At 38.2% G+C, this 25,681-nt stretch overlaps 1 protein-coding gene across 2 annotated transcripts; it reads left to right on the top strand.

The window, feature by feature from the left end:
• Positions 1–1,641: 1,641 nt before the first annotated feature.
• LOC133522449 (cytosolic endo-beta-N-acetylglucosaminidase) lies at positions 1,642–25,370 on the top strand. 2 transcript variants are annotated; one of them, XM_061857808.1, is made up of 9 exons: positions 1,645–2,350; positions 3,595–3,743; positions 4,882–5,030; positions 6,566–6,714; positions 6,968–7,133; positions 8,799–9,026; positions 11,339–11,895; positions 13,811–13,910; positions 25,187–25,370. In XM_061857808.1, exons 1-9 carry the CDS (start codon positions 1,971–1,973, stop codon positions 25,205–25,207), a joined length of 1,899 nt encoding a protein of 632 aa, XP_061713792.1. In that variant the 5' UTR covers positions 1,645–1,970; the 3' UTR covers positions 25,208–25,370. The 2 variants fall into 2 exon arrangements, with proteins under 2 accessions (XP_061713790.1, XP_061713792.1); XM_061857806.1 differs by lacking the exon at positions 25,187–25,370 and having other exon boundaries at positions 1,642–2,350; positions 13,811–14,600.
• Positions 25,371–25,681: the final 311 nt, after the last annotated feature.

Here is a 25,681-nt window from a genome sequence, read left to right as displayed (position 1 = left end):
CGCAGCATCAGTGGTTGATCGCCCTTTTGTAAATCCAAATTGACGATTATGAAGAAGTTTGTTTCTAGTGAAATGTTCTTGTAATTGATTCAGCATGATTTTTTCGAAAATTTTACTAAGCACGGGTAGAATAGATATTGGACGAAAATTTTGTAGGTTACTTTTTTCTCCAGACTTAAATAAAGGTATAACTTTACTGTATTTCATTAGATTAGGAAATACGCCCTTGTCAATACAAGAATTGAAAATAATACATAAATAAGGTGTGATTATTTCAATTATATGGCCTATCGATTTCACTGACATGCCCCATAGATCTTATAGATCTCATAGATTAGGTACTGATTATGCAAATTTGCCTATTTGTTTAACTCGGGTGAAAGGTACCATTTACTACACTTTAAGCTCCAGTTTAGCTTATTGTGACGGAAGAGTAACTACGGAACCCTACACTGAGCGTGGCCCGACATGCTCTTGGCCGGTTATTATTCTATTGACAATTTGGACGTGTTTCATGATATATAATTAAAATCAACTTCACTGACATCATTACGTCACTCTTATCTGGTAATGACATGCCAAGATGATCGTTTAAATTAGAATCCTACTAATATTAAATTTAAATAACCTAAAATCCTTTATTTTGCTAACTAGATAATAATTCAAGAACAACAAATTTATAGAAATAAACTATAAATCAACTAAAAATTAATAAAATAAAATAAAATTTAAATTGAATTTTCTGTCTCCGTAAATACGATAATGTCTCCTCATTCCGGTTTAAGGAGGCCTACCGCGAAAACCGAAATTCGCCAATTGCGGGGATCTTTCTCTTTTACTCTCTCTAAGACGTCATTAGAGTGACAGAGAAAAATACCCGCAATTGACGAACTTCGATTTTCGCGGTAGGCCCCAAGCTTGGCTGATTTCCTAATCGTATTTGGCGCAACATTCACATGATCTGCACCCTCTTTTCTGTTCTTAAAGACCCTTGGTTCCCCGAATATCTAATATCTTTCTTCCACTACTATGGTGTCTCTCGTATCCGTCAGCGGATGTGAATATGAGGTGACTAATAATTTACGAGGTGACTAAATTTACCCCCTGTATTGTATAGAATTGGGAACTCTATCTATTTACCTAATTTTATCGAAAAAATAACGAGCCTACCGCGAAAATCTAAATTCGTCAATTGCGGGCATTTTTCTCTGTCACTCTAATTACGTCTTAGTGAGAGTAAAAGAGAAAGATCGCCGCAATTTGCGAATTTCGGTTTTCGCGGTAGGCCATTTGAGCCGTATCCCGTTCTTTATCTTGTAACAATATATATAATAAAGATTTAATATTATTGTATAATTCATTCTACACACCTAGACTCCTTAACTCAAAAAACCTGTTTTTTTAATGAAATTAACAGATTAAATATTTTTTAAGATTGACCCCAAGTGTTTTTCTCTGTTTTTCTGATCAAATCAAGATCACATTGTTAATTTTATCATCACTTGACTGCTTGACGTGACGCGTTTTGCGCAAGTTTTACAAGTAGCCTGAGTAGTCAGTGCGTTTAAGCATAAAGAGTAGCACGCGTGTTCACCTTCAAACAAACACCCACTCTACTTATTAATTAGGTCACTGGCGCAACAGTCAAGCTGATAACGATGCATTTTGTATTGAGTCATTTCCGATGAGTTTATTAATTGTTCTACTTATCAACTAACCTCATTTGTTTACATTGTTATAACTATAAGTTTGTTGTTTTGGAACGGCTGTGGAGCCGGCCTGTCATTGTCAAACGTCATGTATGTTTAAATACAATCAGTGATAAACAATAGACTTTAGTGATTAAATAATACATATTTTGTCTAGTTTTGTTTAGTTTACGCATAAAAACACGATAATAAACAAATTTATAATAAAGTGCAAACTTCAGACATTTAAAAAACTAAGTGCCTATTATAAGAACGTCTAAAATGAGTGCCATATCTTCAGATTCACGAGACGGTGCCCGTTCCAGATCTCCCAGCCGCCCTAGGCCTGCTGCACGCCAGTATAAGGAAGAAATTATAGTCTGCAATCCACTGAAATCATTAAGTGATGTTTCAGAGTTTTTAAATAACCCCCCAGTATGGAGATCGCTCTGTATAGATCTACGACCACATAGTGATTTTGTTGTTCGGAATTTGGATATTGTACGACAAAATCACGGTTCAGACCATGAGGTAGAGTTGGAGCGACCAGAAGCGTTCTGCCACTTTGACCTGGACAAGCAAGATGTTAAGAGACATAGAAGGAAAAACTTGCCTAAAACTTTGGTGTGTCATGACATGGCCAATGGATACCACGATGATTGGTAATTATTGCTCAAGATGTTTTATTATATTAAGGTAAATGTGGAGAAGAGCAGCATATAAAGTTTGTTATTGGGAAGACCATGATAGGGCAAGAACTTTTGTATTTGTATACATACGTCACTCAGACAAAGTCAGAAAGGAAGACCTTGAGGCATATGTATTTATTTATAAATAAATAAATATTATAGGACATTATTACACAAATTGACTAAGTCCCACAGTAAGCTCAATAAGGCTTGTGTTGAGGGTACTTAGACAATGATATATAAATATTTATAAATACTTAAATACATAGAAAACACCCATGACTCAGGAACAAATAATCCATGCTCATCACACATATAAATGCCCTTACCAGGATTTGAACCCGGGACCATCAGCTTCGTAGGCAGGGTCACTACCCACTAGGCCAAACCGGTCATCGCATAACCGGTCAGGCATAACAAGTAACCAAAATCTATAAGAGAACTGCCTGTCCATAGATTTAGAAACAAAATAATGAAGTTATTGACTGGTGAAGCTATAACAGTGTAAAAGATTTCCTGTCTGAAGATATACAGCCAGATTTGTAGTAGTTATAAGATTTTTGCATGCTAGTACAGTCAGCATCAAATACTTTGTAGCAGTCAAAGTGGCCAAATAGTTCGGTACACCATACTATATATAGGGTGTACCGAACTATTTGGCTACTTCGGTTGCTTCAAAGTATTTGACACTGACTGTACAACCTGTATAGTACCAATAGCAGAATAAGCAACCTTTAGTCACTTTTCACCTAAGACCCTACTGTATCTACTTATTCTTTGCAAATAAATACTTACTTCACTCCTTCTGCCCTACCCCCTTGTGTAAGTGGAGTGTGTGTACAAAAGCAGAGTTAAAAGCGAAGAGCTTGTAGACCAGTTGTGGGCAAACTTTCTTCATGGCGAGCCAGAACGTTTAGGACATTTGTGAGAAGAGCCTCAGTTGCAGCAAAAAAACCTTTTTATTTTTTCGCATGTCATATGAAAATTATTTTGAAGGACCAGCTGCGGGTCGGAGTTGGCCCGCAGACCATACTTTGCCCACCACTGTTGTATACAGTCTTCCTTTATCATCTCGTCAACCTATTTAGGTCAGACTATAGTTTCTCACAGAGGGTATAATTTAATTTATACTTTATTCAAAGCTAAAATTATAACATATATCATTTGTTGGGTGAAAATTAATGTTTAATTTTAAATTTATTTTGTTGATGTTTTAGCAATATTGATGGTACTGGCAACTATGACGCGTACACATTTTACAACTGGGCGGCGGTGGACATATTCTGCTACTTCAGCCACCATTTCGTCACGGTGCCGCCCCTGGGCTGGATCAACGTTGGCCATGCTCATGGCGTCAAAGTTATTGGTAACTATTGTTATAGTTCGTTTTTTTTAGCATTCGGAAAAATGTAAACAGTAAAACAGTTTATAATACAATATAAGTTAATATCTGAACTGTCTAAAAACAACCCCCGCAGACATTTTCTCAGCAACAGAGTGGTTAAATTGGGGAACAAACTTCTAGAAGACGTAGTCTCAACACTGAATGTCAATCAGTTTAAGAACAGACTAGACAAATACTTAACCAGGGTAAAGAATACATTTTAAGTGAAGATCACTCAGATACAGGCAACTATCAGTTGTTTCAACGGCCTGCCTGATTAATAAATAATAATAATATTACTTATGAAGGCAAAAGAATGTAAATAATTGTATATCATTTATAATTGTTAGGTATTTGCTGTGACTTATTTTTTATTATCATTATCATTTATTGAATGTGAACCATGGTATTACAAGCTGTTCACATATAATAATAAAGTGACTGTTAGGCCGGCGCCCCACTGCAGCGCACGCTATGTACACGGCCTCAATAAAAAGTCGTCAACGTCGATTACTTTATCGTACTATATCTTTCTTACGCTAAAAAATGAACTATAGCTCTTCACTTTAAATTGACAAGGTAGAATGATGTTTTTTTTAAATATAACAATTCTTGCTATACCTACGTATCATCTAATTTACTTCTTCAAGAAATAAAATTGTTTCTTTGTGTTTTTTTAATCATGTATATTTTTTTTTGGGATATCAAAATGAACTATTGACATTGGCTTTAATCCATTTTTGTCTTAACTTAAAAATAATCGATTGTATTTATAACAATGCTAGTAGCCCTACTGACTTTCAGTATGAGAAAAAATATTTTTAAATTACTTTTATGAGTTAACACTTTCACCGCTGAGCTACGGTTGTAGCGCTACGTCGTAGCCGATAACATGGCTTTCCCGGTATGTAGAGGAAATGCTTCGTAGAAGCAAAACGACAACGTGTCCTGATTAGCGGTGAAGTTATTTTTATTTTCACTTTCTTATTCTTCTAAATAATTTCACGAAAACATTTCTGAATCGCAAGATATTTCGAAATAAATATTTTTTTATATTGTTACAATGTAAAGTTGAAATAAATAATTTAAGACTTGTCAACATTTTGAATAATATTTTCAGGCACGGTTATAACGGAGTGGGGCGACGGCGCCGACATCTGGGAGGAGCTGCTGTCGGAGCCCGAGGCGTGGAAGGGCTTCGCCAGCAACCTGGTGGCCATCGCCAAGACGCTGAAGTTCGATGGGTACCTGCTCAATGTGGAAAACAAGGTAAATATTATTTTACAACTTGACTAGTATAGTCATTTTAACGCGTCGAACGCGATATAATTTATTTTTAACCTTATATACTAACTTACTTAAACGAAATTACTAAACTTTAGTAATTTTGAATGAAATATTAACTGTCACATTTATAAACAAACTGACGATTACAATATAAATTCCTAAGATTTTACCACGCGTAGTTTTAAGTGAAATTGTACAAAACAACAACGGGTTGCACTCCGGGAGTGCCGGCAGAAGTGAAAACTTGAATATTAACGTTGTGCATTTTTGATATTTTGGAATGGTTAGGGAATGATTTTACACGAATTGCTTTAATTATCAGTATAAAAGTACTATCAAGCGGTAAAATACAATATTCATTTATTGCGCTATCGTACACAATTTATATTACATTAAAAATTTAACTACTGGCTTCAATGACATGTTTTCGATCAGGTCACGTGTCCATCTTACGAATTTTCAATCTGTCGAATCTGTCGGTCACGTGACCTGCCGCGATTTAAAAAAAAAATCCCCATCACAAAAAGTCCACAGCGCTGCTAAAGAAGTTTTCACTTCAAAAAAAATTCGATTCGATTTAAAAAAACCGCCTTAAGAGCATACCACGGTTTTGTAGCGTCCAACTTGCGATATGGGATATTAATATGGGGAAATTCTGTACACATTCATCGTACTTTTGTAGCGCAAAAGCAATGTGTGAGAGCAATAGCTAACATTCACATACCAACATCCTGCAAGGAATATTTTATTAGCTTACAATTACTAACAGTACACTCAATGTACATTTATGAAGTGTGTATATTTGTTAAGATGCACAATGAAATGTTCAAAAAAAAAAGAGATATAACAAACATTAATACGCGATATCCGGATAGACTTGTGCTTCCAAAAATGCACACTGCAATGAGGGGTAGAAATTGTTATGCCATGTGTATTAAGATATTTAATCATCTGCCAGAGCAATTAAGGGAACTACCCCTCAAAAAATTAAGACACAAACTTTTTACTTGGCTGGTTAACAAATGTTTTTATAGTACCACTGAATATTTTGCTAATGGAAGTATTTAATAGGTTATTAGCAAGTAAGCTAAAAATGTAAAATTTGCATGACTTATTTTAAGTCTAGATATATGGACCTGTATATATTAGCCTAAGATCTGTTAGTACTATATCTATTGCAAATAAAGATTTATGATTTATGATTTATGAAAACACTGTGTACCCGTTCCCCTTTATAAATCATAAATCATAAATCATAGCATTTATTCGTGATAAACTATGACATACAAAAGTATAACAACATAACAAAAGGAAGAAACATAGAATAAATAAATAGTTTACCACGAAATGGTCCCGCCTCAGCATTAATGCTAACCCAAAAGTCAGCGCTGATCTTCCGGCGAGACCATAATTCTTTAATGAATACAGTTAGAAAAAGGCGGGTAGTCTATGTCGTGGGCGAGATACTGGCGTCCCTCTTGCGCTAGGCCTACAGATACCGTTTTTTTATCTTACAGATAACGAAGCCAGCAGAGCTGGTAGAGTTTGTGCGCTACCTGCATATGTTACTGCACAGTGAAATACCGGACTCTGTTCTGATCTGGTACGACTCGGTCACTGTAGCTGGAGAACTGGCCTGGCAGAACACCCTCAATGACAAGAACAAGTTCGTATAATACACGTACCTATACGTACGTATACACATGTGTCCGAAATTGATAAGAGAAAATCGAACTTACTTTTCAAAACGAACATTCCATGAAATGTTATGTGCAACCTTTTTGACCATATTCGCGCGCCATAAATTCCAATTTGAAACTGATTTTCCATTGTTACTTTGGTTCTGTGAGTGTACTTTAAGACAGACAGACGTCGAGACAGTTATATCTATATAAACAACTTGTGGTAACTGATTTCAGAGCATTCTTCGAAGCTTGCGACGGCATATTCACCAACTACTCGTGGAGCGAGCGCCACGTGCTCGCCGCGCGGGCGGCGGCCGGCCAGCGCCGCGCGGACGTGTTCGTGGGGCTCGACGTGTGGGGGCGGAACTTCCTGGGCGGGGGGCAGTTCAACACGCAGGAGGTAAACACGGTGTACACTTGTTTTGTCGACAACCATTTCATCGAATATTATTTAATCGATAACGATTCATCGAAGCTTTAGCACTAGTAAATATTGTTTGGCGTTATTTTATTTCAACTGCTATTTATTGAAAGTTAATCTTACTAAGTAGAAATACTATTTAACGATTATTACATAATCGCTGATTTATTTCAAATTATCTTAATTGGCACAACTACAAAACATTGCAATTCATTTCTTCGACGTTGCCAGATGTGGGTTAGGTTAGGTTAGAACTGCGACCCCCAAGGAAACGAACTGTTGCCAGAAGTGGGTTAGGTTAGGTTAGAACTGCGACCCTCAAGAAAACGAACTGTGGCCAGAAAAACCACACATTACATGTAAAAAAAATATGAATCAACCTTTTTACCGCCACCGTCGGCTATGGCCGACATCTGAAAAACTTGCCAAGGACGCCAACGACGGCTACAGCCGACAGTTTCGCCAATGCAATAGGGACTAACGCGGGATTCCGTAAAGTTCAATTTCGCTTAAACAATCGTGATCGCCTGCGTCCGGGGCACGGAAGGTTCTTTCGCCGTCTGGCATTCAAAGGGTTAAAAAACCCAAAATGAAAAGCCATGACATGAATTTTATTGAAATAAGTCAACTACCAATTGAAAGACCTCGGTTAAAATTACCTAGTATCGAGTTCTCAACGCAATGACTTGTCGATGAAAGGAAAATACTTGAAACATTGTCTTTTAAATAATATTCGATTAAATATCTTTCAGCAATTCAATGGTAAACCGAATTTCCAATATTTATTTATTATATTTTGCATTTTTGGAACGGTGGTCGTGGAGTGGACGGGATTTTCACCAACGACTGTATGGGGCCGGAAGGTAATGACACTAATGACTAATGATAGTGACACGTCAAATTTATTATTAAACTCATATGAAGCCGCCATTTTTAATTTATAAAATTTTGGTCTTATTCGGTTAATTCAAATGATATTTGATTTGATGATGAATAAGATTTTTTATTACACAATGTACTATTGCAGTACAAATTATGCACTTATCAATATGAACTTATATTGTGAGCGTCAAAAATAAAATAAAATGACCCTGAAAATTATCTTGAGTCAAATCAAAGAGAATATGAAATTAAGGTGTATTGTCAAAGAAAACTTTGTAGCGACGTAATACTGCCATCTTTCGACACATAATCGAAACATTTAGAACACCATTTGATTTTCTTATTCTTTCACTGATATGTGTTCAATTTGTTAAATATCATAATGTGGCGCCATAAGGGTTATGGCGCCATCGCTCGAAACGATGTCGCTATACCTTTGGCCTTTGATCTATTAGATGGCGCCACTTTTTATATTTAACAAAATTAACTCATCAGCAAAAGAATAAGGATCAAAGTCAATGGCGTTCTAAAAGTTTTAATTATGTGTCGAAAGATGGCAGTCAATTTACTTCGTTACAAAGTTTTCTTTGACGATACACCTCTATTTCAAATTATCTTTTGTCAAATATAAACCCGAGCCTGCAAGGCTTTAAACCATATCAAACCAATATCCATACAATTCCAATATCCATATCTATACAATTTTATTATAACGAAAAAAAAAAAAATCTATCATACTCATCTCCCATAATCCCTTTCCAGGCAGTAAAGATAGCCCACAAACACGGTCTGTCCCTCGCCATCTTCGCCCCCGGCTGGACGCACGAGGCCCTGCCCCCCGCGGCCGGCTGGTTCCGCACGTACACTTTAAGGGAGCGGGCGCTCTGGACCAGCCTGTGGCCTTTCCTGAACACCAAGCTGCCTCAAACACTGCCTTTTAGCACGTCCTTCTGCACTGGGTTGGGAAGGAAGAGGAGGCTGTATGGAGAGGTTCGTTTTTTGCCTTTGGCTGGTATTAGTAATCACCAAAATTAAAACACCATTTTAATGTGAAATGATTACCAATTTTTTTTTACATTTTGTCATCCTTTTAAATCAAGTAACACCAAAATAATCATTATTAACCCAAAAATAGTAAACGATCACCAAATTTAGAACATTAAAATGGTTTAATGTAAAATGATAACCAACATTTTAATTTCGTTTCTACAAGGGTCGCAGTTCTAACCTAACCTAACGCATTATTCTATTAGCATTTTGTTTCTGTAAGGGTCGCAGTTCTAACCTAACCTATCCCACTTTTCTAGTAGCATTTCTTTTCTGTAAGGGTCGCATTTCCAACCTAACATAACCCACTTTTCTGATTATAGTTCGGTTCTGTAAGTATTGCAGTTCTAACCTAATCTAACCCACTTTTCTAGTAGCATTTCGTTTCTGTAAGGTTCGAAGTTTTAACCTAACCTAACCTGCTTTTCTAGTAGAATTTCTTTTCTGTAAGGAGCGCAGTTCAAACCTAACCTAACCCACTTTTCTGTTAGCAATTTTGTTCTGTGAGGATCGCAGTGCAAACCTAATTTAACCCACTTTTCTGATAGCAGTTCGGTTCAGTGAGGATCGCAGTTCAAACCTAACCTAACCCACTTTTCTGATTGCAGTTCGGTTCAGTGAGGATCGCAGTTCAAACCTAACCTAACCCACTTTTCTGATTGCAGTTCGGTTCAGTGAGGATCGCAGTTCAAACCTAACCTAACCCACTTTTCTGATTGCAGTTCGGTTCAGTGAGGATCGCAGTTCAAACCTAACCTAACCCACTTTTCTGATAGCAGTTCGGTTCAGTGAGGAGCGCAGTTCAAACCTAACCTAACCCACTTTTCTGATAGCAGTTCGGTTCAGTGAGGATCGCAGTTCAAACCTAACCTAACCCACTTTTCTGATTGCAGTTCGGTTCTGTGAGGATCGCAGTTCAAACCTAACCTAACCCACTTTTCTGATAGCAGTTCGGTTCAGTGAGGATCGCAGTTCAAACCTAACCTAACCCACTTTTCTGATTGCAGTTCGGTTCTGTGAGGATCGCAGTTCAAACCTAACCTAACCCACTTTTCTGATTGCAGTTCGGTTCTGTGAGGATCGCAGTTCAAACCTAACCTAACCCACTTTTCTGATTGCAGTTCGGTTCTGTGAGGATCGCAGTTCAAACCTAACCTAACCCACTTTTCTGATTGCAGTTCGGTTCTGTGAGGATCGCAGTTCAAACCTAACCTAACCCACTTTTCTGATTGCAGTTCGGTTCTGTGAGGATCGCAGTTCAAACCTAACCTAACCCACTTTTCTGATAGCAGTTCGGTTCAGTGAGGATCGCAGTTCAAACCTAACCTAACCCACTTTTCTGATAGCAGTTCGGTTCAGTGAGGATCGCAGTTCAAACCTAACCTAACCCACTTTTCTGATTGCAGTTCGGTTCTGTGAGGATCGCAGTTCAAACCTAACCTAACCCACTTTTCTGATAGCAGTTCGGTTCTGTGAGGATCGCAGTTCAAACCTAACCTAACCCACTTTTCTGATTGCAGTTCGGTTCAGTGAGGATCGCAGTTCAAACCTAACCTAACCCACTTTTCTGATTGCAGTTCGGTTCTGTGAGGATCGCAGTTCAAACCTAACCTAACCCACTTTTCTGATAGCAGTTCGGTTCTGTGAGGATCGCAGTTCAAACCTAACCTAACCCACTTTTCTGATAGCAGTTCGGTTCTGTGAGGATCGCAGTTCAAACCTAACCTAACCCACTTTTCTGATAGCAGTTCGGTTCTGTGAGGATCGCAGTTCAAACCTAACCTAACCCACTTTTCTGGTAGCATTTCGTTTCTGTATGGGTCGCAGTATTAATTATGGCATCATCTTACTTTATTTGGTATTTTTTTTTGGTAATCATAGTGGTTTATTTAGGTGAAAACATTAATTTGGTCTTGAAGATTTGGTGATCACTCTGATCATTAATTATATTTGGTGGTCATTCATTATATTCGTATTTGGTGTTCGAAGACAATTTGTAGTCGTGATTAAAACAGCTGGTACTTTTGTAATTTAACAGCGATTTTTTAATTTAGGGTACCAAAGTTTTTTGGTGGTCATTATAATAGTAGCCTTGTCTATACCGCGCAAATAAATGCCCTTACCGAGATTCGATCTCGGTACCTCAACTTCGTAGGCAGGGTCACTACTGACTAGGCCAGAAAGCACTTCTTAATATTCCTTTGTCCATGGCCACACTTATCATCTAATAAATGACACCTTATTTGTTGTTTCAGGTCCTAGCCCCAGCCCCATGGTACAACCTCCGGCACCAGCAGTACCAGCCCAGCGCGGCCCTGGGCCCCCACGGCTACACGCTCGCCCCCCTCCCTCCCCCACCACCACCAACACCACAACCCCCTACAACCGACGACCCTAAACCTACCCCAAAACGATACCAACTCCAAAGCGTAGAAGAAGAATCTTGTATCGAATTATTTCTAGAAGACAGTTTCACAGGCGGCGGCTGTCTCATAATAAACCCATTTAAACTTATTCGTTTATTTCACTGTGATTTTCACATTGAAGATACTTTAATAGCTTGTGTTGTTACTAAAACTTTGCCAGATTCTGAAGATGTATTTCTAAATATAGTTTTGACGGTGAAAGATCAGAATTGGAGTGAATCTAGAGTGGTTCTGGCAGGGACGAGAAATTTGACAGATCATGGAATTGGTGCCTTGACGGTGTCGGCTGCGAGCGGGGGGGAGTTTAAGGGGTTGCAGAGGTACTTGCTGCTGCACCAGCCCGGGTTCTACGTGTCCGTGGAGAATGCTTATGGATGGAAAGTCAGGTGGGTATTGTTTGTTATGTAATATGTATTTGTCAAAAATCAATACAGAGATGTTAGTATGGAAAAGTAAAAATTTAAGTATGGAGTATATTTTTATATTTTATAACACTTTAAACTCTGGCGTTTTGTACACAGATTTAATGTCATTAATGGGTCTTCTGTGACCACGGCAAATGAAACCACAGAATAAATAACAGTACTACCGTACAGAAAAGACACTTCCCACAAAACCGAAGTTTGACAGCGATTCAAGGTCGAATTATGCTGTCCCTTTCTAATGTATGGCACTATCCCTTTCGGCCATTTAGGGTTGTCAGAATTCAAGTCATTATCTTATCTGTGGTCGTGCACGTATGGGGACGTCAAGTTGTGCCAACTCTAGTAATTGCTCGGAGCAATGCTACGCTGAGCAGAGCCGAGAAACACCGAAACTGTCGCCCCACTGGTGAAATCTAACTGAAACTTCGGATTAAAAGTACAAAATGAAATATAATCGCGGTGGACCTATTAACGACATTAAATATTTTTATTTTATAGAAGTACAGTTAATGATATTTTAACAGTATTTTGTGCGACAGGTACATAATACTGTATGAATATTCCTAAGAACACTGCTGTGTTCCTACACACAGGGGCGCCGGCCCACTGTGGGCTGAAATTCGGCTCAGATAGAAACCAAAGTTATTTTCATTTTTTTTTATTGAAATAGTTTTTGCCTAGCAATTTGTTATAGTAACTTTTGAATTTGGGATAATTTGGCATAAAGAGTTGAGTTATGATTTTTTTTCGAATAAAAATGTACGGAGATGGAACAAAAAATCAATTTATTTAAAAACCGCAAAACAAACCATCTGAAAATAATATATTATCACAAAAAAGCTCGTAAAAACCAATTAAAATAAAAAAATCGAAAAATGACAACTTTGGATTTGTGTCTTTTCTATAGAAACAATAAACGATAAAAAAACGCACCCGTTACGGATAGTTATATAAAGTATGCCAAAAAATCACAAATATTTCGTGGTATCTGCGAGGATATTACGGTACTTTTCTCAAGCGAAATCGTTTGAAATTCATAGTTTAATATAAAAATGATGGGCAAGACCCATTTCAATATAAAAAAATCTGTAAAATGTCTATTTCGGTTTTTACCGCTTTTCTATAAAAACAATAAACAATTAAAAAAACGCACTGGGGACGGAGGATATGTAGTATGTCACAAATAATTCGTAATAACCATCTGCGAGGATAATAATAATACGATAAGATATTACGGTTTTTGAATTAAATTGATTTTTTGATTCTGCTCCATAAATAAATAAATAAATAATTTGACACTCTTTATGCCAAATTATTTCAAATTGAAAAGTTACCATAACAATGCTGGGCAAAACCTATTTCATTAAAAAAAATTGAAAATAACAACTTTGGTTTCTATGTCAATGGGAGTCGAATTCCAGCCCACAGTGTGGCCCCGCCGCACTACCAAGAGCGTAGGGGGAGGGGGGGGGGGGGGCAGGCAGAGGCCGCAGAGGGCATACACTGTATATGTATTTTGACGACCGGTCTGGCCTAGTGGGTAGTGACTCTGCCTATGAAGCCGATGGTCCCGGGTTCAAATCCTGGTAAGGGCATTTACTCGTGTGATGAGCATGGATATTATTTTGTTCTTGAGTCATGGGTGTTTTATATATATTTAAGTATTTATAAATATGTATATATTATATATATCGTTGTCTAAGTACCCTCAACACAAGCCTTATTGAGCTTACTGTGGGACTTAGTCAATTTGTGTAATTATGTTCTATAATATATATATATATATATATATATATGTAAACTTTGAGCTGCAGCTGCTCCCCCCCTCCTACCTGCCTTCGCCCATGGACATGACACGTCCTCGTGTTTGTGGCAGGTACTACAGCATCCCCCTGGCGGGGCGCCGCGTCACGTCCGTGAGCTGCTGCGGCGGCGCGCCCGGACCGCTCCTGCTGGGACACTTCGCGCTGTGCCACGTGAGTACCGCACACGGAACAAGCCATATATTGTGTAATCACTGAATTGACAAAAACCGTTACCTTTAACCCTTTTCCAGGACGCACTAATCAAAATACCAACAAACACAAAATAGCACCGCAAAATACAAGGATTTCACAAAAAAAAAACAAATATATTCCAATTAATCCAGCTTTGACGATTCATTTGAAGGCAAGTCACATTTTCCGAAAGTGCAGTCTAATTTGAACCTTAAATCTGAAAGCTAAAGTTGAAATTGTAATGGCGCGTATGTGGTCGATAAATCGTACTATGCCTGAAAAAGGGTTAAATATAATACACATTTGGACATACCCGGGTCCTTAAACTACGTCCAAAAGAGAGGTATGGGCATTGTGAATATCATCTCGCCTTGTGTGGTAGGGCACAGCACAGCGGATGTCATTCCAGATCTAGAGCAGAGCCCAACTGGGGAAGTACCTCCACCTTACAGAAAACCGCAGCCAAATAACACTTGACCCTACTCATAGTGTTGTGTTCCTGCCGGTGAGTAAGGTTGCCAGAGCTCAATGAGGGGGGGGGGGGTTTAGGGTCAGCAACGCGCATGTAACTCCTCTGGAGTTGCAGGTGTACATAGGCTACGGAGACTGCTTACCATCAGGCAGGCCGTATGCTTGTTTGCCACCGACGTAGTATTAAAAAAAAAACACGGAGAACTACAGTACCATCTACAGAATGTCTTATTTAGTCACCGGCAATAATTTAAGAGGTGAATATATAGGTCATACTGAGCAACTTTTACTACGAGTGCACGCAGCGGAAAAGAGAATGTTGAGATAGATAGATAGATAAACCATTTATTCGCTTGCCACAATACACACAACTAAACAAAAAATAATACAAACAATAGCAACACCAAAATAAAAATTAAATAAAGAGCAAAAAGCATCAATAAAAGGTAATGTGTGCTGTGTGCGTTGCAGCAAAACAAAAGGGTTCTGGCTCAGTAATACGCTCCACTCTTTCGGGTGAAGCACTGATAATTCTGCTAGAACCCAGATCACGAACGATTCACGATGTAACAAAAAAAAACATATATATACAGAGATGGATGTGTGGAGTGACGAGAAAGGATCGGATTAAGAATGAATACTCGTATAAGGGGAAGTTTGAAAGTAGCACCGGTAGCGGAGATAAGGAGTGGTCATTGACATAAATGTACTACGTACTAGACACGCTATCGAGAACAACTTGTGTCCGCCATGTTCGGCGTTTGACGTCTGTCACTAAGCTTAAGAATAATAGCTAGTCAGAAGCGAAACTGTTATGACAACTTTTCATTTTCTGCCTAAATACGTACGTAAAAAGAGTCAAAACATGGAAGGCAGTGCATTAATGCCTTTGCTTCATACTAATGCAAGGTCACCTATTTAATGCCGCTATTGCAAGGAAAAAATGTGTAATATCATATTATTCATCGCACAATAGTTCCCACTACATAAACTAAGCTTGTATTCCAATAGTACCTAAGATCGATTTGTTACTGAAGAATAATAAGTCGCAGTGGAATTTAGAGGAATATATTCGATTCGTAAAACACAGATGATTGACGGTTGATTGTACAGACATTACAATAACAACGGTTTCATAGCAACCTACCAACACTTCCTCTCAAGCAACCATCCATCATCATGTCAACACCCGCAGCATCATCAAGCACTCAAGTCTAAACCTAAACCAGACACACACCTTTCAAACTTAACGCGAGGCAATGGCTTAGTTAAGACATCGGCCAGGTTATCTTCAGTCGGGATGTACTCCAACTGAATCAACCCCTCATTGACGCAATGACGAACGAAATTGTACCTAATATCAATATGTTTCGTCCGCCGGTGAGAAACAGGATTGTTCGCCAACGCCATGGCGCTCTGGTTGTCTACAAACAACTTGATACTCTTAGAGTGCCCCTTTTTGATCACGTGACTCACTAACCTCTGAAGGTATACAGCTTCCTTGGATGCTTCAGATAATGCGACGAATTCTGATTCACTTGAAGAAAGTGACACGCAGTTCTGCTTTCTGCACTCCCAGGATATCATATTTGGTCCAACTTTAAACATGTACCCTGAATAAGACTTTCTGTCTCTTATGTCGCCTCCCCAGTCAGCATCAACGTAACCTGTAATTAAATAATTGTTACGTTCACCTTTTGACTTCCGAAATAGAAGGCCTAAGTCACATGTTCCCTTTATGTAACGTAGAACACGCTTAGCCGCCTTCATGTGTACAAATCGGCAACATGAATTATATTGAGCTAAGAAGCTCACAGCCGCCGAGATATCGGGCCTCGTGTTACAGGCTAGGTAATTCAATGCACCAACCAAAGACTGGTATCGTAATTGTTCTTGGCGATTCAACTCCTTACCACCCCCATCTGCCAAAACCTTATGCAGATCCAGTTCTAGCGGAGTTTTCACTGCTTTGCATTGATCCATACCATGATCCTTTAGAACGGTTTCGATAAACTTCCTCTGATGTAGGAAAAACGTACCTTCTTTTCCTCGTTCTAAACTCATGCCTAGACATTGTCGAGCTTCCTCTAAATCCTTCACTTTGAAGTATTTCCGCAAACCGCTCAACAATTCCACCTTACTATTAATATTTTCAAAAAATATTATAAAATCGTCAACATAAAGACATATGAAAATATCGTCTTTAAAATATAAACAACTATCGTACTCGGAACGTTGAAATGACATTGACAACAAAACATCATTTACTTTTTCGTTCCACGAGCGACTTGCTTGTTTAAGGCCATATATTGCCTTCTGCAATAAACAAACTTTTGATTTCTGACCTTCGCTGTCAAAACCTTCCGGTAATTGCATATAAACTTTTTCGTGTAAATCGCCGTTTAGAAACGCAGTATTTACATCGAAATGATGCACCTGTAAATCATTTTCTGCAGCCAACGCCAGCAATAACCTTAGAGTCGATCTTCTTACGACGGGAGAAAATGTTTCAAAATAATCCACACCGTACCACTGCGTGAAACCTTTTGCGACAAGTCTGGCTTTGTATGTCAGGTTTCCATCGGCGTCATACTTGTATTTGTATATCCATTTGTTTCCCACTACTTTGGCTTCTGGCGGTTTATCAACAACCTTCCAAACGTCGTGTTCCTTCATAGACTCCAACTCACGTTCCATTGCTGCTTGCCACTCATGACTGTCAGGTCTCTGTAATGCCTCCTTGTATGATCGGGGCTCTTCCTCTATATTGCAGGTACTATGGTAGCAATATAGCCCGCTATGTGCACTATGTAACCTATTCCGTAGAGGATACCTAGGTTCTGCTTCATTGTGCATATCAGCCACTCTTGGTTCTGCGTTACGATCTTCAATGGCCGGTTCTTGTCCAGAAGCTTCATTGAGTACTTCGGGCTCAGCTGTACTAGTAGTTTCCGCGCAAGCTTCTACGGGTACACCAGCTGTGTCCGAGCTCTCTACAGCATCTTCATAGGACTCCTCTGCCATTGACGTATTCGGAACCTTTGAGGAACGACCGGTTTCCCATACAACAGCATTGTCTTCATCTTGAACAGTCCTCTGAGATGATTTTAACTTTACATTTGAACCAGTATCTGATGCCTTTAAATCAGAACCTTCAATAAATGTAACATCTCGACCTGTTATAATCTGCCTAGGATTGCTAAGATCTGCAAAGCGATAGCCTTTAGTATCTTCGCAATAGCCGACGAAAATATATTGCTTTGCCTTAGCGTCCCATTTCTTTCTCTTTTCCTTTGGAATATGCACATAGGCCGTTGAACCAAACACTCTCAAATGATCCAACCTCTGTACTTTCCCTGTCCACAGTTCTTCCGGAATCTTTCCATTATTGGCGCTATGAGGCAGTCTGTTTTTGACGTATACAGCTGTGTTACAAGCTTCCGCCCAAAACTTCTTATTTAAGCCTTTATCCATAAGCATGGTCCGTGCCATCTCTGTAATCGAACGCAAGGACCTCTCCGCGACCCCGTTCTGTTCTGCCGTGTAGGGAACTGTCAACTGGTGCCTTATTCCCTTGCTGGAAAGAAATGCATTAAAATCTTTATTAATAAACTCGGTCCCATTGTCCGTCCTCAGTCGTTTGACTGTCAAACCTGTCTCATTCTCCACATGTGTCACAAAATCCTTAAAGAAACTCAAAGTTTGTGACTTTTCCTTAAGAAAATAAACAAACATTTTCCTAGTGAAATCATCCACAATGATGAACATGTAATGAGCACCTCCGTAAGAACGTTCCGACTGTAGGATCTTCAATAAAACGATACTTGAAAGTCTTCGGGTATTTATTAATAACGTCTTCTTATAGATATGACAATATTATTAATATTAATATTATAGCGAGCTGTGTACCGTGTCAGGGATATAAAGCAAGAGGGGGCTGTCATAGTGACACTTGGTAAGGTTTTACAGCACGTTGCATTTACAAAGAATGTTATGACAGGTGCGTTTATAGAGTATGCTACATCTTTCCCTTTTCAATGAAAATAAGTTTACAATTATCAATTACTTCGTTTTTTAATATTATACAATTAGCAATACAAGTTGTTTACTCTCATACATTGGTTTTTCTTCCCCCTTAAAACAAAGACATTCGCTATCTATTAAGGTAGTGAGACTTAAAATAATATACAAACTATACTAATTACACGCAACCTAAAACTACGCATTCGACCAACCCCGTGACTGTTTGGCTGGTCTGGTGAAACATCCAAGTCATCATGCCGGCCTTATATGATACGATGTCCTCGTATATTTAACATTATTTTTATCTATGAGATCATACGACCTCATGCCATTACACTTGATTATGTTACCCTGTAACCATACATTTTTATTAATATCCTTCTTCCACCACACATCTTGACCCTCAACAAATGGTTGCTTATTTCTAGATCTCTTATTATAATTTATTACATTACTATTCCTAGTTCTATTAAATATATTTTCTGCATTTTTGATCGTCTTTGGTTGTAAATACTGTGAAGTAACTATTAACTTTGTTTTTAAATTTCTATTCATTACCAGTTCACTAGGAGTGACATTGGTGCCAGATGTGGGTGAAGCCCTATACTTTAGTAAAGCTAATCTGTAATCACTTTTATCTTCTAAGCATTTGTATAACATTTTTTTAGCAATCTGAACTCCTTTTTCCGCCATACCATTCGATTGGGGATACCTAGGACTTGTGTATGTGAACTTAAATCCCCACTCCTGTGCAAAGTCCTTACACTCCTTCGAGTCAAATGGAACATGGTCAGATACTACTTCAGCCGGAATTCCAAAATTAGAAAAAATTTCTATCAGTGCATCAATTATGGACTTGGAACTTTTATTTGTTATCTTTTTGATGTCCAACCATTTAGAATAGTAGTCATAAATTATTAAATAATTCTTTGTTTTAAAATCCATAATATCAATAGCTATTTTATAAAATGGTAAGCAAGGTATGTTGTGCGACAGTAGTGGCTCTTTAACATTATTATTTTGAAAAGTTTGACAAGGAAAGCAACGCTTAACATATTCTTCAATATGAGAGTCAATATGTGGCCAATAATATAAATTTCTCGCCAGTTGCTTCATTTTTGTCACACCGATGTGTCCTTCATGTAAGGTTTTAATGAATGACTGTCTCAAACTTTTAGGAACAATTAATCGATTATTAAAAAATATCAAATAGTTATCTATAGTCAGTTCACCTCTTAATTTATGGTAACTATGTAGACCATCAGGAATATCCTTATTATGAGTAGGCCAGCCATTTGTTATGAAATTTCTTAATATCTGTAATTCGTTATCATTGGTACTTTCATTTATTAATACTGTTTTTTGTTCCTTAGAGCATTCTAAATTGTGTGCTAAGCCCATGCAATGTATCACTTCATACATGTAAGACTCATCGGTGTCCTGTGACAATTGATAAGAGCGTGATAGTAAGTCCGCAATGTACATAAATTTACCTTGTAAATATTTGAATTCTATGTCATATCTTAATAGTTTTAGTTTCAATCTTTGTAACCTTGGCGACGGTACTTCATGAAGATGTTTCTTAAGTAAACTTTCTAGGGGTTTGTGATCATTAAGTATTGTCACTTTACGTCCATATATGTAATAATGAAATTTACGTGTAGACCAGGTTACACTTAAGAGTTCTTTTTCAATCTGTGAAAAGTTACGCTCAGCTGATGTTAAACTTCGTGAAGCAAAGCAAACCGGTTTGCCATTTTGAAGTAGACAACATCCAAGTCCATCTTTGGATGCGTCACACTGTATAGTTATGGGCAAATTATCATCAAAATTTTGAAGGACCGGAGCTGTACTGATTTTATTTTTAATATTAGTATATACATCTTCATGAATTTCTGTCCAAAGCCATTCAACATCTTTTTTCAATAACAGTTGTAATGGTGCTGCAATATTAGCCAAGTGTGGGATAAATTTTCTTAAATAATTGACCATTCCGAGAAAAATTTGAAGTTCCTTCTTATTATTAGGACTTTTCATATTAACAATAGCACTGACTCTATCTGGATCAATTTTCATGCCTTGTTCTGAAAAAATATGGCCAAAATACTTTACTTGCTTTAATTTATATTGAAATTTATCTTTATTAAAGCGAACATTGTGTTCTCTGGCTCTACTAAACACCTTGTCTAAAATTGCATCATGTTCCTGTTGAGTGTCAGCACATATTAAAAGGTCATCACAATAAACAATAACTCCGGGGATGTCACCAAAGGCAGTTTCGCTATATTTTTGGAATACCTCAGGAGCTACTGAGATCCCGAACGGACACCTTACAAATTTGTAACAGCCAAACGGGCTATTAAAAGTACATAAGTCACTTGAGCTGTCTGTTAATTTAATATTATAAAACCCATCTGATAGGTCGAGCACAGAAAATATCTTCTTATTACTTAATTTTGGCACAATCTCATCTAAGGTTGGTATTAAATGGTGCTCTCTTATTAGCACTTGATTCAAATCCTTCGGGTCTAAACAAATTCTAAGTGAACCATTCTTTTTTTCAATTATGACTAAATTGCTAACAAAACTTTTAGGGTGGTCTACCTTAGCTATGACTTTGTGCTTCACCAGAGCTGCCAGTTTGTCCGCGAGGCGCGGCTTCAGGGAGTTGGGCACCCTCCGTGGAGGTCTCACCACAGGCTCAGCGTCAGGTCGAATGCGCAGTTGCAGTGGTGTTTTGAACTCTCCAACACCCTGAAATAGTTCGATGTTTTTATTAATTACCCAGTTTTTACTATTATTATTAGTTACCAGATCAGTTTTTAAAATATTAGTGGCAATATGATCAGTCTCAATTGAATCAATATTAGTATTATTTAATAACTTCAATTTTACTAATGAGGCTAATCCTAAGATTGGTCTGACACTTTCTTTGACAATTAAAAACTCAGTCATGACTTCATCACTTTTAACTGCTTTAGAAAAAACTTTTAGTGTGACTTTACCTATTGGGAACAATTTCCCACCCCCGAAGACTTTAATTATTACTCTCGTCTCAGATATTTTGAAATTGTAATCATCATTGACAATTTTCCTAAAATCCCTGACACTGATCACATTAATTTGAGCTCCGGTGTCACATTTAAAACAAACATTTTTATTTTCTACTCTGAGCGTCTCAGTCCAATCATTTTTACCCAAATCTATGGAATAAACCTCATAAGTAATATTATTAGACAGTCATAAGTCATGAACATTGTTACAGGCTTCTTCAATGTCATTGTTATTAATGTTATCAACCCGTCTCTTATAAAAAGTACAACCCACACTAAAATGATTCAGCCTGTTACAGCTCGAGCAAGTCTTACCATAAGCAGGACACTGTTTAGGACCATGCTCGGTGTTACACTTTTTGCAGTTATAAAACCATCTATTATAACGACCCTCCATATTAACATTTTGAGACATAGTCTTTTTATGATTACTGAAATACTTAGCTTTATTGGACTGCTGTGCTGCCCGGCCGGTCTGAACTGCATGCACCTCCGGGTTGTTGAGCGTCTTCACAAATTCTCTGGACAGCTCTGCAGACCTGCAGATGTCGATGGCCTTCTCCAAAGTGAGATCCTTGATTTCAAGTAGCTTCTGTTGGATACGTTGCTCCCGAACACCAATAACAATCTTGTCCCGAAGAATCTTCTCTTTCTGGTCCCCGAAGTTGCAATTCTCCGCTAGTTTTCTTATTGCTGTGTAAAAAGCATCAAATGTTTCTCCCTCTTCTTGGTTCCGCTTGTTAAGATTGTATCTGTTTATAATTTCATTTTGTTTCGGCTTGAAGTAGTCGTCGAAAACTTCGATCACCTCCTCTAGCTTGTCCTTGCCTTCCACTTTAAGAACATTAAAATATAATTCTTGCGCTTCGTGGCCAACGCAGTTAATAAGTATTGCTGCTTTTCTTGTTTCCGATATTCTTTCTAACCCCGCCGCTAGCACGAAGTTGCGAAAAGATAGCTTGAAACGTTGCCACTGCGGCCAGCAGTTTTCGATATCTTCTAAATTGAGCCCCACGGGCATTTTATATTCGACGGCAGACATTTCGTTAAAATCTTCTTAATCTTCACTTGTCTTTGTTCAATGAACATATGCACTCAGTAGCGATTTGTAGGTTATCTTATCCAATCCAGTTTAATCTTCCTGAATTTGACTCCTTTTCGGCTGCGCCATGTAGGATCTTCAATAAAACGATACTTGAAAGTCTTCGGGTATTTATTAATAACGTCTTCTTATAGATATGACAATATTATTAATATTAATATTATAGCGAGCTGTGTACCGTGTCAGGGATATAAAGCAAGAGGGGGCTGTCATAGTGACACTTGGTAAGGTTTTACAGCACGTTGCATTTACAAAGAATGTTATGACAGGTGCGTTTATAGAGTATGCTACACCGACATTGGTCCGCACAAATCGGCATGTAATAAGCCGAGTTTGTCATCTGCTCGTCCTGCTTCACCCTTTGGAAAAGGTAATCTATGTGCCTTACCTCTTATACAAGCGACACAAGGTTCCATTACGCTTTTACCTCCAAGTTCGATCTGTGTAAGCTTCCGTAAATCGCTCAGATTCACATGACAAAGCCTCCGATGCCAAAGCGCCAACGAGTCCTCAACTTGAACTGTAGCCAAAGCCCCTTCTATAACAGGAAAACAGTCATCCAGCTTATAGATACCTGAGACTTCACTAGCAGTCACCACAAGTTTACTCGTAATTTGGCCTATCGACCGGTGAAACATCCTACAACCATCAGAATCAAATATCAACTTCCACCCATTCTGCACCAACTTCGATATCGATAAAAGATTAACTTTCAAGTCGGGTACATAATAACAATCTTTTATAGGTAACAAAACTCCTTTTAAACTTACCATAATGTCACCCTTACCCTCACTTGACATTTTGTCATCATTCGCACATGTCACAACATTCTTATCAGTTATCATAAAGTCTCTAAACCAGTGCTTCAGAAAACTCATGTGGTTCGATGCACCGCTGTCCAGATAAAACGACGAGGGGCTGAAGGAATCGTGTACCGACAGTGAACAGTGTAAAGCAACTTTCTTCGATTTTGAAGAAACCGTTGATACGCCTTCGCTATCCATTTCCTTCACCAGCTTCGGGCAATCTGACTTCTTGTGACCCTTCTTGCCACATCTAAAGCACTTGAGCTTTAATACTGAATGTTGACCTTGTTTCTTTGCTACTAACGCCGAATTCGCAACTGATGAATCATTCGAAGAACTCTGGCCGGAATCCTCTTGTAGCAGCTTCTGACGGACATTTTCAGAGGTAAGCTTCATACCTGAGTGTTCTAATGCCATCCGCAATGGTCTATACTCATCAGGTAGACCTCTCAATAGTACTACGGCTATCAAATCGTCATCAAAGCTCTGATTAATCTCTTTCAGCTTTTGAGCGTGGCTCATCACGGATGCAACGTATTCATGCATAGACTTGTGATTTTCTAGCTTTTCATCTAAGAGATTATTCATTAAAGATATCCGCCGGTTAATACCTTTATCTTCGAATATAGCTGCCAACGCGTCCCACGCCTCCTTAGCGTAAGATAGATTTTGCACATACGGATACAGATGCGGCTCCAGATGTAGACATATTAACGTGAAAGCCTCCTGATCCTTCTCTATTTCTGCAGAATCTTCTTTATTCGGTAGTGTTGACGTGTACTTGAAACATTTTTCGCGAACGAGTAGCATTTTAATTGCGAATTTCCATGACGTATAATCTTCTAATCCGTTTAATTTGGTGACAGAAAATTTTGTAAACTGGGACATGACCTGAAGAATAATAAGTCGCAGTGGAATTTAGAGGAATATATTCGATTCGTAAAACACAGATGATTGACGGTTGATTGTACAGACATTACAATAACAACGGTTTCATAGCAACCTACCAACAGTTACCAGCTGGTTTGTCTCGTCGGAGCTGCAATGCGTGCAGGTCACGCGCACGCGCACGTCACGTAAGCGGTGTGTCATATCTTATGAGAATTCTTGGTTTACAACGCAACGGGACGCGCACGTGCACGTCCGTCTACGCACACGCAACCGGTGTGGCCTGGCCTTTATTCTTTCACGGATATGTGTTAAGTTTGTTAAAGAACAAAAAGTGACGCCATCTAATAGATCAAAGGCCAAATGTATGGCGGCATCGTTTCGAGCGAAGGCGCCACAACCTTTAGCCGATGCCCGGTAAGATGGCGCCACTTTTTGGTATTTAACATAAAGTTTTAATAAAGTGTCGAAAGATGGCAGTAAATTTACTGTGGCTACAAAATTTTCTTTGGCAATCCACCTGTATTTCAAATCCTCTTTGACTTAAGTGAAATGTCGCCTATTTTACAAGCTTTTATTTACTTTCACCTGACCGTTGTCTGTTGGTAATCAAATCTTGCAAGCTAAATTTGATCCACTTCCCGGTTCCGATTGAGCTGAAAATTTGCATACATATGTAAGTCGGGTAACAATGCAATATTATAGTACCATCGAGCTGATCTGATGATGGAGACAAGAGGTGGACATAGGAACTCTGTGATAAAACGCGACCTAATTGTGTTTGGGGTTTTTAGAAATTGCTCGATGAGTATTAGTTGCATGTGGAAAGAAAAGTACAGTCAGCGATAAAAGCTTGTACCAAAAATGAAATTTTTGCCAAAAACTTATTTAAATATTATCTTTTTGTTTCAGAAAACCAACGAAACGGGCTAGAAGTGCGATATAATGTAGTTTAAGGACAAATACTCCCAAATCAATGTAATGTAATTACCTATATACAATTGCTATACTAGATATAAAGCCTGATAAAATATATGATTGTTAATGTTCTGAGCATTTATTGAAGTTATCAATTAAATATATATATTTTTTATAATTTGGCTGTTTTATTTTCGCACTTCACAGCAACAAAAACTGGTCACTTTATATAGACGTTTCCAAATAAAATTAACCGTTTTCATTGCTTGCTATGTATGTATGAGTCATTGTTACTCGAAATAATCAAGTTTTAATTTTAATTGCTGCTATTTATTTATTGATCGAAGAGATAGCGAAGGTCCCGGTTTTGAATCGGGCGAACTGCTAGTCAGGATGTTTTCCTCTGCAGGTTGCAATTCTCAACAGATTCTAGTGAAATATTGTGAGCTGGTAACTGAATATAAAGAGAAAATAACGAAATGACAGAAA

The sequence above is a fragment of the Cydia pomonella genome, chromosome 10 (assembly GCF_033807575.1).
Source record: "Cydia pomonella isolate Wapato2018A chromosome 10, ilCydPomo1, whole genome shotgun sequence".
Classification (NCBI taxonomy): Eukaryota; Metazoa; Arthropoda; class Insecta; order Lepidoptera; family Tortricidae; genus Cydia; species Cydia pomonella.
The sequence above is the reverse complement of the archived record's forward strand: the minus strand, read 5'-3'. Positions and strand labels throughout refer to the sequence as shown.